The sequence below is a fragment of the Monopterus albus genome, unplaced genomic scaffold (genome assembly GCF_001952655.1).
Source record: "Monopterus albus unplaced genomic scaffold, M_albus_1.0 scaffold229.1, whole genome shotgun sequence".
NCBI lineage: Eukaryota > Metazoa > Chordata > Actinopteri > Synbranchiformes > Synbranchidae > Monopterus > Monopterus albus.
The window spans coordinates 743,637-758,715 of NW_018128109.1; the positions used below are offsets into that span (position 1 = coordinate 743,637).

The 15,079-nt window shown below is 38.8% G+C and overlaps 1 protein-coding gene across 1 annotated transcript in view; it reads right to left on the reverse strand.

Annotated features, from left to right (window-relative positions):
• Window positions 1–15,079, reverse strand: part of dync2h1 (dynein cytoplasmic 2 heavy chain 1) — a 140,551-nt gene that overhangs the window by 111,192 nt on the left and 14,280 nt on the right. Inside the window, 17 exon segments of the mRNA XM_020619983.1 lie at window positions 620–735; window positions 1,090–1,313; window positions 1,625–1,807; window positions 2,508–2,690; window positions 4,197–4,402; window positions 7,710–7,860; window positions 8,101–8,214; window positions 8,379–8,491; window positions 8,626–8,743; window positions 8,958–9,090; window positions 9,560–9,714; window positions 10,581–10,649; window positions 11,795–11,953; window positions 13,226–13,396; window positions 14,006–14,120; window positions 14,217–14,372; window positions 14,969–15,079. The exon segment at window positions 14,969–15,079 is cut by the window's right edge and continues 67 nt beyond it. Coding sequence (XP_020475639.1) covers window positions 620–735; window positions 1,090–1,313; window positions 1,625–1,807; window positions 2,508–2,690; window positions 4,197–4,402; window positions 7,710–7,860; window positions 8,101–8,214; window positions 8,379–8,491; window positions 8,626–8,743; window positions 8,958–9,090; window positions 9,560–9,714; window positions 10,581–10,649; window positions 11,795–11,953; window positions 13,226–13,396; window positions 14,006–14,120; window positions 14,217–14,372; window positions 14,969–15,079 — 2,477 coding nt within the window.

Below are 15,079 nucleotides of genomic sequence, written 5' to 3' on the forward strand. Positions count from 1 at the left end.
TGGAGAGAAGGAAGTCTGGGCATCTTTGCTTAGACTGCTGCCCCCGCGACCCGGTCCCGGATAAGCGGAGGAAAATGGATGGATGGATGGATGTACCTCAAATTATAAGCATGTAAGGTAGTTAAAATGAGCTCCACCTTTACCAATTGCAACATTAAAATGATGTACACAATAATACATCCAAAATTATAATCCAAATATAAGGTTAATGTCATAAATGTGAAATGCCCTGTTCTACATAATGTGTACTTTTACTTTTGGTACTTTAAGTATAGTTTGATGGCAATTCTTTTGTAGTTTTACTTAGGTAACATTTTGAATGCAAGACTTTCACTTGTAACAGAATATGTTTACACTCTGGTACTGTTAATTTTATTCAAGTAAACAATATGAGAACTTCTTCCACTACTGGATCTCAACATGTTGCAGTGTTTTCCAGACAATATACACTGCATAAATAATATTTGTCTGAGTTGCTACCATAGGTGTTGTGAAGTTTTCTATCCCCAACACTTTCACATTACTTTGTGGTCATGCTCCACTATTAGAAAGATCAAAATGTCTCACAGAAATAATGTTCCTTCAGATAAGAAAATGCAAAAAAGCCAGGGGGTCTTACTCATGTCCTTGTCATGACTCATCCTCTGCTGCTGCAGGAGGCTGCCACAGGCCTTCAGCACAGTCTTTAGAGCACGCAAACCCCAGTCGTAGTGTTGCTGGGGAGTCAACATCTCGCTGAACAGATAAATACAGGCATATTTATCACACTTGACTGTAGTACTGGTTGTAGCACTGAGTGCTGTAAGGTACATGAAAGGTTATCCACAAAATCAACAAACTGGGAGTATAGAACATTTCAAATTAATTCAACACACACACACACACACACACACCATAATTTGGTTTGAAACACAAAAACACCACTTACTGTAGTAAACCACAGTGACAAGAAGACCAGAATAGTAATATACATACAGCTTAATTAGTATACTGGTCATACATTTATGAGACCAAATGAATCTCCTACTACTCCCTCCAACCTCAACTCAAAACTGAAACCAAAAACAGACCAAACCGCACAACACCCACCTGGCCAAATTGAAAACTGCAACCAGTTTGCGCCCCAGTACTTCTCCATTTTTGAAGCCCTCAGAGTACAGGATAACCTCTGCAATGAGCTCATTGTCTGGCCTACTCATGGCCACAGGCCTGAACAGCTGCTTTAGATTGTCTGGAAGCTTCTGTCTGCCTCCGTAGCCTTTTCCTGCTGGGTTCAGTGTGATGAAGACCCCAGAGTTTGAGTCTAATTCCACCTGAAGGATGAGGAGAAGAAGGAAAGGGTATTCTCATGAATAAAATACATTTAGACTTTCAAGAACATAGTTTGATTTCCTTGGTGATTACTGGCCCACTCAAATTTGATTTGACAGAAAAGAATAGAAGGTAAACATTTGTACTGTGTGCTCATGTCTGTACAGTATATACTGTATGTGAATTAAACCAGAAATACAGTGAATCATAACTGAGAAAGGAATGCAAAAAGACAGGAAGTGAAAAATTCTATTTTGGCATCAGTGCTTGGAAACATTTGTGTGTTTGTCTGCTTCTGTTCTTATTGTCTGACCTCCTTCCCCAGCAGTTCACATGTTTGCTTGTGATGTTTGAGAGAGTCTTGAATAGCCTGAATCTGCATGGAAACTGCAGATAGTACTGACTCCTCTAAACGGTTAAACTCATCAAAGCAGCCCCATGCTCCACACTTTACCAAGCCCACAAAGATTCGTCCCATTGACTTCACATCGATACCCTGGAAAACAGACAGACACAAACCAGAAACAAGATCTTCTCACATGTTCATACTGACAGATGGTCTCAATTGCCAGTATTTTCTTTTTCATGCATGCGAGTACTTTTGTATTGAATCACTGGAACATCTATATACAAACACTCACTGCCCACTTTATTACGAACACCTGTACAACTGTATGTAATTTAATGCAAACCTCCACTTTAACATTGTGTTTATGAAGCTCAAAATGTTTCAGTTTTTGATGAAATTGTCATAAATGTATAAATTCAACTGCATGTTTATTATTGAGGTCATAGTTAACGGTGGTGTTGTACTGGAGTGCATTATAATCAGAAATGTCTACATTTTTTGTCCTCCCCAGCCACATACATGAGAGGGTCATAATATTAGGAACACCTCTGAATATAATGTAGTCCAGAACAACACCACCTTTAACTCTAACTTCAACAACATACATGTAATTGAATTTATACATTTATAACAATTTCAACCAAAAACCTAAACATATTGAGCTTCACAAACACAGATGTTAAGGCGGGAGTGTTGTACTGATTTGCAGACAATTGTACAGGTGTACCTAACAAAGTGGCCGGTGAGTGTATATGCATTTGTGTTTGCTTTCAGAATAATAAACAAATTTGAATTTGAAGTGTGGGCTAACAAAATGGTGTATAGTGTCCCTTATATATATTTATACCTCATCACAGTTGAAAACCAGTACTTGGCGTCCAAACAGCCCCCCAAGTGCTTTGACCGACTCAGTCTTTCCTGTGCCAGCAGGCCCATAGGGGTTCCCCCCAAGCCCCATCTTCATGGCCTGGGTCAGAGTTAGGTAGCACTTATCAGTCAGTGGAGTGTGCACCAGCTTAGCCGCATTCCCCTAAGAGGTAGTACAGGTAGGATGAAGAGGAAAGTGAGCGATAAAGAGAGAAAGTGACACAAACACAGTGAGATGGCCAGACATAAGTAGAGGAGCGAGAGATGGACGGAGGAGCACAAGAGAGGGGGAAAAGAAACCAGTGGAGGATAAAGAGGGAACAGTAGAAAAACAAAACAAGAAAATGAAAATGAGTGAGACTGAGTCCAGCATGTGTTTTTCAAGGGAACTGCATAAGGGATATACAAGTAGATATCTGCAGTGCTCCTCATTTCTGCTTAAACAGTGCCACCACAAGGTAAAAAAATAATACATTTCTGCATTTTCAAGCTGAACAGTCTCCATCTGAACTGCTGTTTTGCATGCACTGAAAAGTGTGGATGCCTGACAGTATATTTAAAGACACTAAGGTATGTATTATTAGAGTTTGACAGGACCCATTGGGTGCGTGCATAAATCTATTTAATGTGTATTTGATGATAAACTGTAGTTGATTCCCCTCTACATAGGTAGGAGAAAGACTTGAACAGCAGGTAATTGCCTATTCCAGCTCTGAAAATTCAAGTGAATCACATAAGCAATTTTAGTAAACAAAATAAATAAATAATCCATTTACATAGGCAAGCCAAGTATATTTAATTACCTCTTTGGGGTCTGGTAACTTATGAAAGTACTTTTTTGGTTTTACAGAGCTCCAGACCACAAGTGACCACTCACATTTTGCAGCCACATTTATTTAAAGCACCCATGGCGTGCTCATTTCGCTCATTTGTGGCCATTTATGTTTAATCTTGGGCACCTCTAGATTAGCTACCCATCATAACTCCAAATAATCTGTAATTATATCAGAACGATAAAACCGGAGAACCTCTTCCTAAAAACTAAAGGATAGCTGGTGAATGTGCACAACTCCTGTTACCAGTGTTCTGTTGAAAGTGGACAGCACAAAAAACTGTGACGGCATTAATTAATTTGAATTTCTCCTCCATAGATAGGTAAACAAGGGTATATGTACCGATAAAAAGAGATGTGTAACACTAAACAAAGTAGGTATTCGAGAAACCCCATATTTAACTGGCATAATGCAGACATAGTAACTTCTCCAGCCTTACAACAATTATCTCTAAAGTTACAGAAAAAGGGCATTAACAGACATGCAACGTATGTTTTTATTAAACACCAAGTACCAAGTAGTGGAAACATCACTCCCGACCAAGTACCAAGTAGTGGAAACACCACTCCCTTTCAAGTAGCTCCAAGGTCAGTAAATATAACCGGTGGTCGCTGCATCTTCCCCCACATGATCACATACAGTACATTCCCAAACTAGTGAAATTAATTATAATGGGAGACTTGGTGGCACCGGTGCAACTAGATTAAAAGGTTAGTCTGGAGCCCTGTTTTAATTTCCAAAACAATCAAAGAAAAATCAAGATTAGTCCTAGACACAGCCATGTATGTGAGTGTCAACAAAAAAAAAAAAGAGTGTAGAACTATATACCAACACACCTGATATTCATATGTATAGCTGAACTGCGCATCTACCATGTGAATGTGGCAGCATTTGTCTGGGCCCATGTAGAAGCGAAGCTGCTTCTTCCAGCCCCAGGCATCAGGACTGGTAACTCCTGCCTGGATAAGGTGCTTCACCACACTAATGTTATGGATGATGTCCAGGATTAGGGCCTTCAGCTTCAGCTGCAGGACACTGGACTCTGTACAAGAAGCCATGCATGAATATTACAATGGTAGGATTGGTAAAATAAAAATAACACAGTATTTGGAAATATCAAACCAGTTAGGAATCTATCATAAAAATAGTTTTGATATTACACAGCTCTTTTGATTCAAAGCAAAATTAATGTGATTTTCTTTCTCTTATTTCTTGATCAATCACATTAAACGTAAAAAAAAGTATAAATATTTGACTTTAAAATTTACTGAACAAATTACTGCTATATTTAGTATTCTGGGATTGATATAAGATAGATAACTGTGTCTGGCAGTCATTTATCACCTTTGAAGAGATGGTAGATGTTTATTGTAAACAAATAGAATGGCAATAGCTTTAATGTTACCATAAAACAACAGCTCTTGTCATCTGTAAGGAAAAATGCAGAACTGTATCGACTGGTGAAAAGAATAAATGGAATCACTCACTGTGTAAACAACCCAAACAGCTGAGGTGAAGCTTTTGAGGGAATAAGGCTACTGAGTCAATAAAACAACGGTTTGGAAAGAGAAGCTTTAACAGACCTAAATACAGCCACAGTGATACCCTGTAATGTCAATATCATCAACCAGTACTGGGCTTAACGGCCATAAATGACTGCACAAAATACAGAAAAGGGCACTTGGGGCAATTTACTGTTGAAATAGTGTTATTGTTTCTAACTTGTCTGGCAGCTCTAATTATTTAGTACCTTCTGCAGTTATGGAAGAGAGTAGTGTCATAACTATGCTAAAAAGTAAAAAGAAAATATCAAATAATATTAAAAATATACTATCCCATTGCCCTATTTTCATGGTAATGGAACAACCAGCACCTGAAACTCTCTGACAGTTATCTAAATGGTATTTTCATGACTATGAAAGTCACTTTAATCATTGCTGCAGTTTTTTGGTGCAAAGCACGCTGTGCGTAGGTGGGGAGAGAGATGAAAACATGTAGAAGGTTCATTTGAATGCAAGTTCTTGGTGTTTTGGTTGAAAATATGTTTTAGACTTTGTGCTGTGAATAGCCATTTCAGGAGCATGTCTATGCTGCCCACTTGGTAGTCCTTTTTAACAAGAGCAAATTAAACAAAACCCAAAACTGACTGCTTTGCACTTGTTGTTGCCCTTGCGCAATTAAAATATGGTTCATTAAGTTAATCGCTTGCTTGAAAAATGCCTTGTCTCAAGTGCGTACCTTGGTCACAGAAGGATCTTACCTAAATATGTTTAATCATGCATACAAACTTCTGCAACAAAATCCAGAATGACTGATGATGCTTTAGGAAAGTCATACTGTAAATCCGTCTCTGAAAGTTGGGATTAGGATATTTTAAACTAGACAGTTTTTTGTTCCATAGGCCATGTGGCCTATGGAACAAAAAACTTCTCCAAAAAAAATTTATCTGAATCGATTCACTACTTAAGTTGTGCTGTTAACAACAAACAAACGCTGACAAAAACAAAACCCACACCCTTGGCGGAGAGAATTATAATGAGTTCAAATGCCACCTGCTAGCTACTGTAGATGCTTTGGATGCCTTGTATGCAGGAATACATCACTGATGTCAGTCTTGCCCCATGATCATACATAATACCTTGCCAAATGTACAGCATCCTGTCTTGTCTCTGCGCCAAAGGGGAGATGGCTCCAGGTCCCACTCCCTGCCTGGGTTTATGGCCCATTGATGTAGACTGGGTAATTAGACTGTCCTTCATGCCATCACTTTAGTTGCATTAATCAGTACTACCAATCTATGACCTCTTCAACTACCTGGTTGTTATAAAGAAGCCAGTAATTTAATGAGATATTATCATTTGAATGACTGCAATTTCAAGTTTGACTGGAATTTCACATGCAAATCACAAAATGAACCATAGTATCTCCAAGTATTGCCTAATAGTCCTGATCAAGCTGTGCTGCTGAAATAGCTGGCATTCTATGATTATGAAAAAAAGTCAGAATGACACACTGTGCCAGTGAAACAAGCACTGCTTTCATGAATTTTTATATGACATAGAAATTTGAAATTTGTCATTGTCCTGTGAAATTATGCCACTACCAGGGTTATGGAGGCGATTTTGATCTAATGCATGAATAAGAAACCATTATTTAAATGTTTAAAATTTCAAGTTCTGTGGGGGAAAAAAAAGCTCAGTCATGAACTATATGGCCACACATTCAGCTCCAGGTCATTAAATAAGCCTGCCAGCTTCTGCATCTGCAGCTTTAAAGGGTATTGTCCCTCTGCAGCCTCTTGTGTCTGACTGCCTATCACAAGATTCACACAAGAGCGGTCATTCGGCATTAATCTCTCAGTCCTAAGTAACAAAGCGAGATTTTGATCAGAGTGCAATCATTAAAAACACAAGGGGGAATCTAATAGTTGAATGAAATGTGAGGATCAAGCAGCCAATGTTTATAAGGACAGTCGCAGAGAGGTTATTACTGTCAAGAAAGAGACCAGAAACCAAAAGAGCAGGAAAGGGATGAGCAATCTGCTACAGGAAATATGGGACTAAAAGGGCAGGACAATATCACTCAATTCATGTCAGTGATTCAAATATACTTGAACATTTAATAAGAAATGAGTGGTTTTCTCAGCTTCTTCTTTCTGCCTGGGGATTATTGTAGTCTGACACCAGACATTATATTTTTTATTATATTTCTTTCACTTGCTGGTTTTAAAGTGCTTTTAGAGTTTGTGTTACTATTTATCTACTTTATATTTCACTTTGTATTGTTTGGCATTCAGTGTGGACTGTGCACATGACAATAAACACTTTGACTTTGACTTGATCAGTGCACCTGTGCATGGTGATTTCTGGCCAGTATAAGTCTTATGTACACCAGATGACCAGCCATGACACATTATGAGCTGATGAAGTTGCTGTACCTAACATGCTAGCAAGTACCTGCTTAGTAACTCTGGTGTTTAGAGTGGACTGGTAGGTTATAGGCAGTATGATGATGGTATACAAAATCAGTGAAAAGATACAAGATGACACAAACATGCAGATTCTCTCTGGGTCTGCAAAGTCTCTCTGCGTCTGCCATCTCCTTGCAAGGAGAGGGCATATCCACACCAACTCAAAACATTTCAACTTGGAAAAAATAAAAAGTAATCCTGAAGCTGTTTGATTCCATTTTTACAAACATAGAAAGAAGGAGAGAAAAGGAGACAGGTCTAGATTTATAATAAAGTGTTATCATATCATATCGTATGGCTCAGAGAGAAATTACACCAGTCTGAAAGGACAGATACGGTATATTCACCAAAGTATTCACACAAACACAGACAGCTCTACCTGGATTAGCATGATCATCAGAGCTGGTGTCCACTGTAGTGTAATGTTCTAATTTGGCACCAAGCTCCAGCTCCAGCTGATGCAGATTTTGTTCTTTTATAGCTCTTTCCACATCTTCAGTAAACTGGATTTGCTCAGCCACACAGAGAATCTACATCAAAATTAAGAAAATTCAGATAAAGAGCAATTTGGTTTTTGCTCATCCTGGGTCACACTGGTCTTGAGTGAGGAACTACTGACGAATGCAATCTCTGAGTATTATAAAAAAAATATAAATAACAGTAGCAATGACAATTAAACATAACACTGCTTCTGCTGCTGAAAAAACTTTCATCAGAAGCCTTTAAGAATATTTAAGAAAAATAAATACTGTATCTTCATGTAAAAATACCTGTGATGGGTAAAGCAAAGGGTCCACCTCTCCTTTTGTCCCTGCTGACACACATTCATGCAGCAGATGTTTCAGAGTCGCCTTCATTTCCACAGACAGCTCACTTAACCACACCTAAAAAGAAGGTCAAGCACAACAATAGATACAAATAAAAAACGCTGTGTAAATGAATACAGTCAACACCATGAAACAAACAGATACATTTAAAATCTTCAAGCATCCAAACCAACAGATCCAACACAGAACATGAAGTATATAGTCAATAAACACAGCTTTACCTCCACCAGACTGGAGATGCGTATGAGGTTTCGGAGGGGCACTGTTTCTCCCTCCAAAGAACACATGGCAACAATGTGCTGGCACTGCTCATCAAACACAACGCTGTGGATACCTGTACAGACAATACATATACAGATTACCCTTCACAGTCACTGAATATGCTATGAATAGGACAGGGGAGAAGAAAACAAAAGAAAGGAGTAGAAAAGACAACAGAGTTAAAGCACAACAATGTAGGTTTCTGACCCGCAAAGAGTTTCTTCAGGTGTGACTGGATGACAGCTGGGTTGGTGGCCTGTCCAAGAATCTCTAACAGATCGTCATCTCCTATGAAATAGAACCGTGGGAAGGCAGAACGCTTCTCCTACAATAACCACACACAAACAGAAAAAACAAGTGATGATCCTTGCAACCACAGTGTAGCTGTCTTCACACACAAAACACTACACTGAAACAATATTTAACCTATTTTAAATTCATATGTAGTCGTCAATTTTGATATTGTGGCAGCCCACCACAAATAAATCAGTAATCTGTGATCAATAATCTGTGCTACCCCTGTAGGTGCTAGCATGTACCTCCAGGAACTCGTTGAGTGACTTCTGGCAGCGCTGCAGCTGATCCAGTATAGTGACCAGGGAGTTTCTGATGCCAGCCCTCGAGCTCAGAGAAATGACTCGTTTGTCTCTCTGAATGTCTGACATTATTGACCTGTTATTTATAGTGAAAGTGTTTTGTTACTGATGTGCATTAAGATATTTTCTGTCAATAATGCAATTTGCATTTGCCCATGCAAATGCAAATTGCATGAGCAATCTCTCAGCAAAAACACACCTATCCCAGTATTATAGTGAATATCAACAACAATAAACCTTGAACATAAAAACAAAGTTAATACTTCATCAAAACAAACGTACTGTGCTGCAAGAAAAATTCAATATCATAAAAAACAGGTATAGAAACTAACAGTGGATATGGAGTGAAACAGTGACTTCAAGCTTAAATTTGATGAATTGTGCTTTATTACAGGCTGGGAATTTCCAGGAGTAGGCACTGCTCTTTAGAATTCTTGATCAAATTTAAAAGATCTATATTTGACCTACATTACTTTAGCTGACAATTTGTGATATAAAGCAAAAGCCCTCTGGATAAGATATAGTCACACACACAAACACAGCACCTGAAGTCTTCATCAACTCGTTTGAAGCGAGCCTCCTCGCGAGGCAATGCCCCTCGTCCAAAAATAGGCTCCAGATAAACCCAACGTCTCTGGATGGCATTTAGATTGAGCAGGTACTCATCTAAGTCCGAAAGACGAACCTCCCACAGGCTGACCTGAATATATACAGAGTAAATACAGTCACAATGGTTGGTGCTGCATAATTAGGGACCTGTAAACCTTGATATACAGTCATGGCCAAAAATCTGGCCCCTGCATTTCTGTCAGATAACTCATCACTTGTCCCAGAAAATTGTTGCAGTCACAGTCTAGACATCAGTGCCTGAAGCAGCAAGGCAACCTCAAAATATCAGTGAACCTCCACCATGTTTGACTGTAGGGACCGTGTTCTTTTCTTTGAAGGCCTCATTTTGTTTTCTGAAAACAGTAAAATGATGTGCTCAACTAAAAAGCTCTATTTTAGTCTCATGTGTCCACAGGACATTCTCTCAGAAGGATTGTGGCTTCATCAGGTGTGGCTCCATTTTAACTGGTTGCAAGTGTGATTTCTATATCGCCAGCACCTGTTGGTTGCTACAGGTCAGTTTCATTACAAATTAAAGGAGCATCACATGCTGGAAATATAACTATTTCCGATGATTTTGAAAATAATCAATGTCAATCATGTCAATAATTCTGTCCAGTCCATTTTTGGAGTTCTGTGTAGAAAGCATCAGATTTTCTCTGCTTTTTGTGTTGTTCCAGTGCAAACGAATGAAATAAACATGAGAACACCAAAGAATTTGTGATCGCAACAATCTTGGGGAAGTGATGAAGATGCAGGGGTGCCAATATTTTTGGCTATATCTATATGTGTGAAACACAAATTAGAAGAACCATGCACCAATACAAGAGTACAGCAAATAATCTGATTCACACATGGTGAAGTTCACACATGGTCAGTCTTTTATAATCTCAATAAATGAAAGTGATGGCCTCTGTTTATCAAGGTGTATTCATAGATTCAAATCAGTGACCTGACCTTGTCTTGGAAGCTGTGGTAGTAGGGAGAGTCCTTCAACGACTGCAGAAGACAGCGGTTATCTCCCACCTGATGGCCACAGAGTGGTGATGAAGTCAATGTTTCATTTAATGGTGCATGTCCTAAAGATGTTTTTGTGCCTGCCAAGTCTATCTACCAAGTTAACACTAGACGCTTGATACTTTAGCTGACTTGCCTGAAATAATGACAAACAAAAAAGAAGGGTAAATTCTGGCCTTATAAATAGTGGCATAAGCTGAAGGAGCCTTTCCAAATGATTAAATGTTTTTATAAAAAAAAAACAAAAAAAAACACTGTTCTTAAAGAAAATTAAGGCTGGCTCACATCACTTATATTTTTTATATAAACAATGCAAAATGTACTATCAATCCTATATTAAAAAAATTACTCTACATTATTCAGTAATTAATAAAACCATAAAAAGAGGCCCCTCACATTTTAACTGTTGTGTTAATAAACAGCTAATAAAATCATGTATGTGTCACAGCAAACATTTAAATGGATCTATGTCTGCCTGTACTCAGCCTTACGGTAGTCTCACTTTAGTCAGCCAAAGCTGAAACACCATTTCAAGTAAGTAAGAGCGAAGATCATTGAAGTAGGCACATCCTAGGTCACACTGTCCCAGTACATAATGTGAAGGCTCCACCCGGGATTCAGTAATTAAGAAAAAGTCCAGTTTAACTGAAACAATAAAAAAACCTAACAGATATAGGATTAATTATCCAGAACAAATGTAAAGGGGGTCAGGCTGAATAGGGATGAAGCAATTTCTAATTACAGAGGGCTGAGTGCAGGAAGGCAATGGTGTGACTTATTACTACAAACGACAGGGATATTAGAAACTAGGGTTTGGTGTAAAAAAGCTAAAAGCTAGTACTTGGCAGTTACTCAAAACAGATAATGAAGAATCCCTTTGTTGAATACATGTCAGTCAGGCTGCCAGCTGTTAGTGGGGATATGGAATTTAAAAAACAGTAACACACTTTTCTCATTTGCTGCCATCTGCCATCTGCTTTGTACAAGTTATGGCCAAAGCATGGTTAATAAAACTGTAAGTTACAGTAAACTGTATTTTACTGACTTAAATCTTTAGTAGCTGCCTGACTCAATTCGACAACACAAACTGAACGCGTAGTTTGTGTTTATATATGCGAGTAGCACACATTGGTTTGGTGTGACCATATGCCTACCTGGTTAACTATATCCTTCCAGTCCTTGATGAGGGTGAGGGTGCGCCTGCTGCTGTCTGTGTACTCAGTAAGGTTGAAGGTAGCTGCAGCTCCCCACAAATCCAGCTCCCTCAGAGCTTCTCTGATTGTCACCTCTGCCTGGGCACGGCTGTTTAGATCCTACGTGCAGGTACAAAGACACATATAACTAGACAGCACTCAAGAGAACGCAAACCTCCACCAAGGCAGATCAGTTTAACACAACTAAAAGCAATATTCCCATGATAGTCTGACCATCATAATATGAGTTCAGTGTCTGTTTTTTTTTTGACTGACTCCGGGGCTTAGCTGCACACATGATGCAAGGCAGGGCAAACACGTGAATGAAGCCTGTGGTCAGGTTGCATTCAAATAAAATCCTTGCAACAGGGTTGTGCGGGAGGTGCGACCATGTTCATTTGCGCTTTAGAGCATAGCCGTAACTTTTAATTTCTGTGAATCGCTACTTTGGTTTTCTAGCAATGCTCCCTCTCTTTATTTACACACTTGCTCACTCTCTCACGGTGGAGCAGATTTAGAACAAAGGCGGTGAAATTTGGGCACAAAGATAAAAAGAACACTCTTAGGTACTGTATGACTTGGATCCCTTAATTCCTACGAACAAGCTGCTGAATAAAACATAACCAGAAAATTAACAGGCCTGTGCTGCAGTTGTATCGAGTGTCGTGTTGGTCACCATGTTGAAAGGGTTCTTTGCTCTGCGCCAGTCACTTACGCACAGACTACTGTAAAAATTGTGAACTGGCTACATCTCACAATAATGATAAATCCTTTAAAAAAAATTCCTCAATCACAGCCAAAATCTAATGGATTGTTCTATGGGCCATACCACACCTCTCCAAAAGAATTTACCAAAATCCATTAACTACTTTTTGAGTTATGGTGTGAACATACCAACCAACAAATGGCAGACAATCATTAGGTACTAAATTGTACTTATAAACAATTTTATAAAACCGGTACAAAGAAGCTCACAATCTTTCCCAAAATACCCGAAATGCTTGAAAGAACAGCAGAAAACAGTTTTTAATTTTCAACTACAAGCAGTTCAGAAAAAGTATACTCTGTAGATGAATGTGCTTGTAATTTATTTGGGCAAATGTTTCAGACTGGGCATGTAATGTACAAATACAGTGAAATGTACAGCTTCCTACATCAATATACTGTATGTGTTGTATGTGCTGTTTCTTGCTTGCTGCTGTCCCCTGGTGTCCCTTGTCATTTATTGCAATACTGATGGTCTAAACCCAAATCAGTATACTTTTTTTGTTTACAAAGATATTAATCATCATCCCATACCTAAAAAAAGAAAAGCAAAAGAACCTTTTAAAAGTTGTGTGTCCATTCCATCCAGTATGTTTACTGTATGTACTTTTACAATTGTGTACAAACCTTGAGCTCCAAGGTCTTTTCTATGATGGTATTTGCGACATTCAGGAGGTCATTAAAGGTAAGTCTCTCTAAGGTCGTCCCTCTCGGCAGACCCAGCAAACGGAACATGTCCAACCAGTGGTCCTGGGACAGGTGCTCTCCACGTACATACTTCAGCACTGGGACCATGTTCTACACATACAGATGGAAAAGTGTCAAAATAAAAAGCACACAAAACTGCCCAAAGATTTGGAATGATATACAGTACCCAGTCAAATTAAATTGAGTCCTTTTCTCTCACATTTGCATTAACATTCAGTTCTTGCTTCAAAGACAATACTATGCCTGCTAGCATGCACCTATAGTCTATACGACACTGATGATATCATTTTGTTTGACATAGTTACATTTTTTTTTGAAAACTTGAAATTTGATTCATATATTTGGGAGCATGAAATTTAGTGTACAAAATGTATGGATGAACCCTTTTGGCTTTGCTGATTGCATGACATTTCTTGTCACACTTGCACTAAAGTCTCAATTTGCATGAAAGATACTGCAGAATGTAATGTGATTGCCACAGTAAATGTATGCTCCACAAAAGATGAACCCTTTCGAATTTGGCGAATTTGTATTTGCAGGCACTAAGAACTGCTAAATGGTCAATATACAGTCCAAAATGTTTGTATTGTAGACTGCACTGAACGGTGTAGCCACAAAGCATGGAGGTCTTAAGACTCTATATAGTAAACTCAAAAGAAATTAGTGATAAATTATTCCTTCAGCTGCCCTACTGTCTACCTTGTATTTATCCACTTCTCCTTGTATTTTGACAGACATGGCCGTCGGCTGCTCCAGCTTCCTAAGTCTGTCCTGCCATGCAAACAGAAACTCCTCAAACAAATACGTCTTACTCCTGTAAAACAGAAACAGGAACCAGTGCACAACTGAACATCCAGTAGCAACAGTAAACACTGAGATTTCTCAAAAACAGATCTAAACTTGACCCTACCTGAATGTGATCCAGTCCTCCTGGGCCTTCTCTGTGAAGCCCTGGTGCCAAGCTTCATATAGACCCCACATCTGGCTGTATTCCTTCATGTCTCTTTTTGTCTCTTCTGCAAGTGAGAAATCTGGAGCTTCCAGGTCAAAATAGGCGCAGTCCTCACTAAAGAGAGGGGAGGAGAGGAGAGGAGACTGATCTCCACTTTGCCTAACAGTGCTGACAGTGCAGTGCATTCTAGAACTTATCACTGATGGTATTATTGAAGTACGAGTAAGACATACACTTCTTATTTCTTTGTGTCGAGAATTGGCGTAAAAGTGCTAAAGTGTGGTTTTATAGGTTTACAGTTCTGGTCTGGGGTATTTCTCATCATTTCAGGTTAGATGTGTTGATGCAAATGCAACAGTGATATAACCGAATAGCTTCGCAAAATGCATCTATAGATATAACTAAACCAAAAGAACACTAATAAACAAATAAAGACACCATTTCCTGCAGCGTAACAAACTTTTATAGCATAGCTAAATTATTAGCCAAACTTGTGCTTATAATTTTAATGGCTTAAATTGTACTATATCAGATTTAGTATAGTTAGTAACAATTCCATCAACAGAAAAAGGATTTATATGAGCTCTTCTTGAGCCACAACAACATTTAACCAAACCACAGCATACTCTAAAAAGAGGAGAGTAATAAAACATCCTTCTCAGCTGTCCTGGCTCTCTCAGTATAAATTCTGCATATTAAAAAGAACTTACAGGAGTTTACTGCGTACAAGCTCTAGCTCCTGGAACTCTTGCTGCTTGTCCCTGATGATCTGGAGGCACGCAAAAAGAGCAGCATGATCACCAGTCTCAAGCATCTCATCT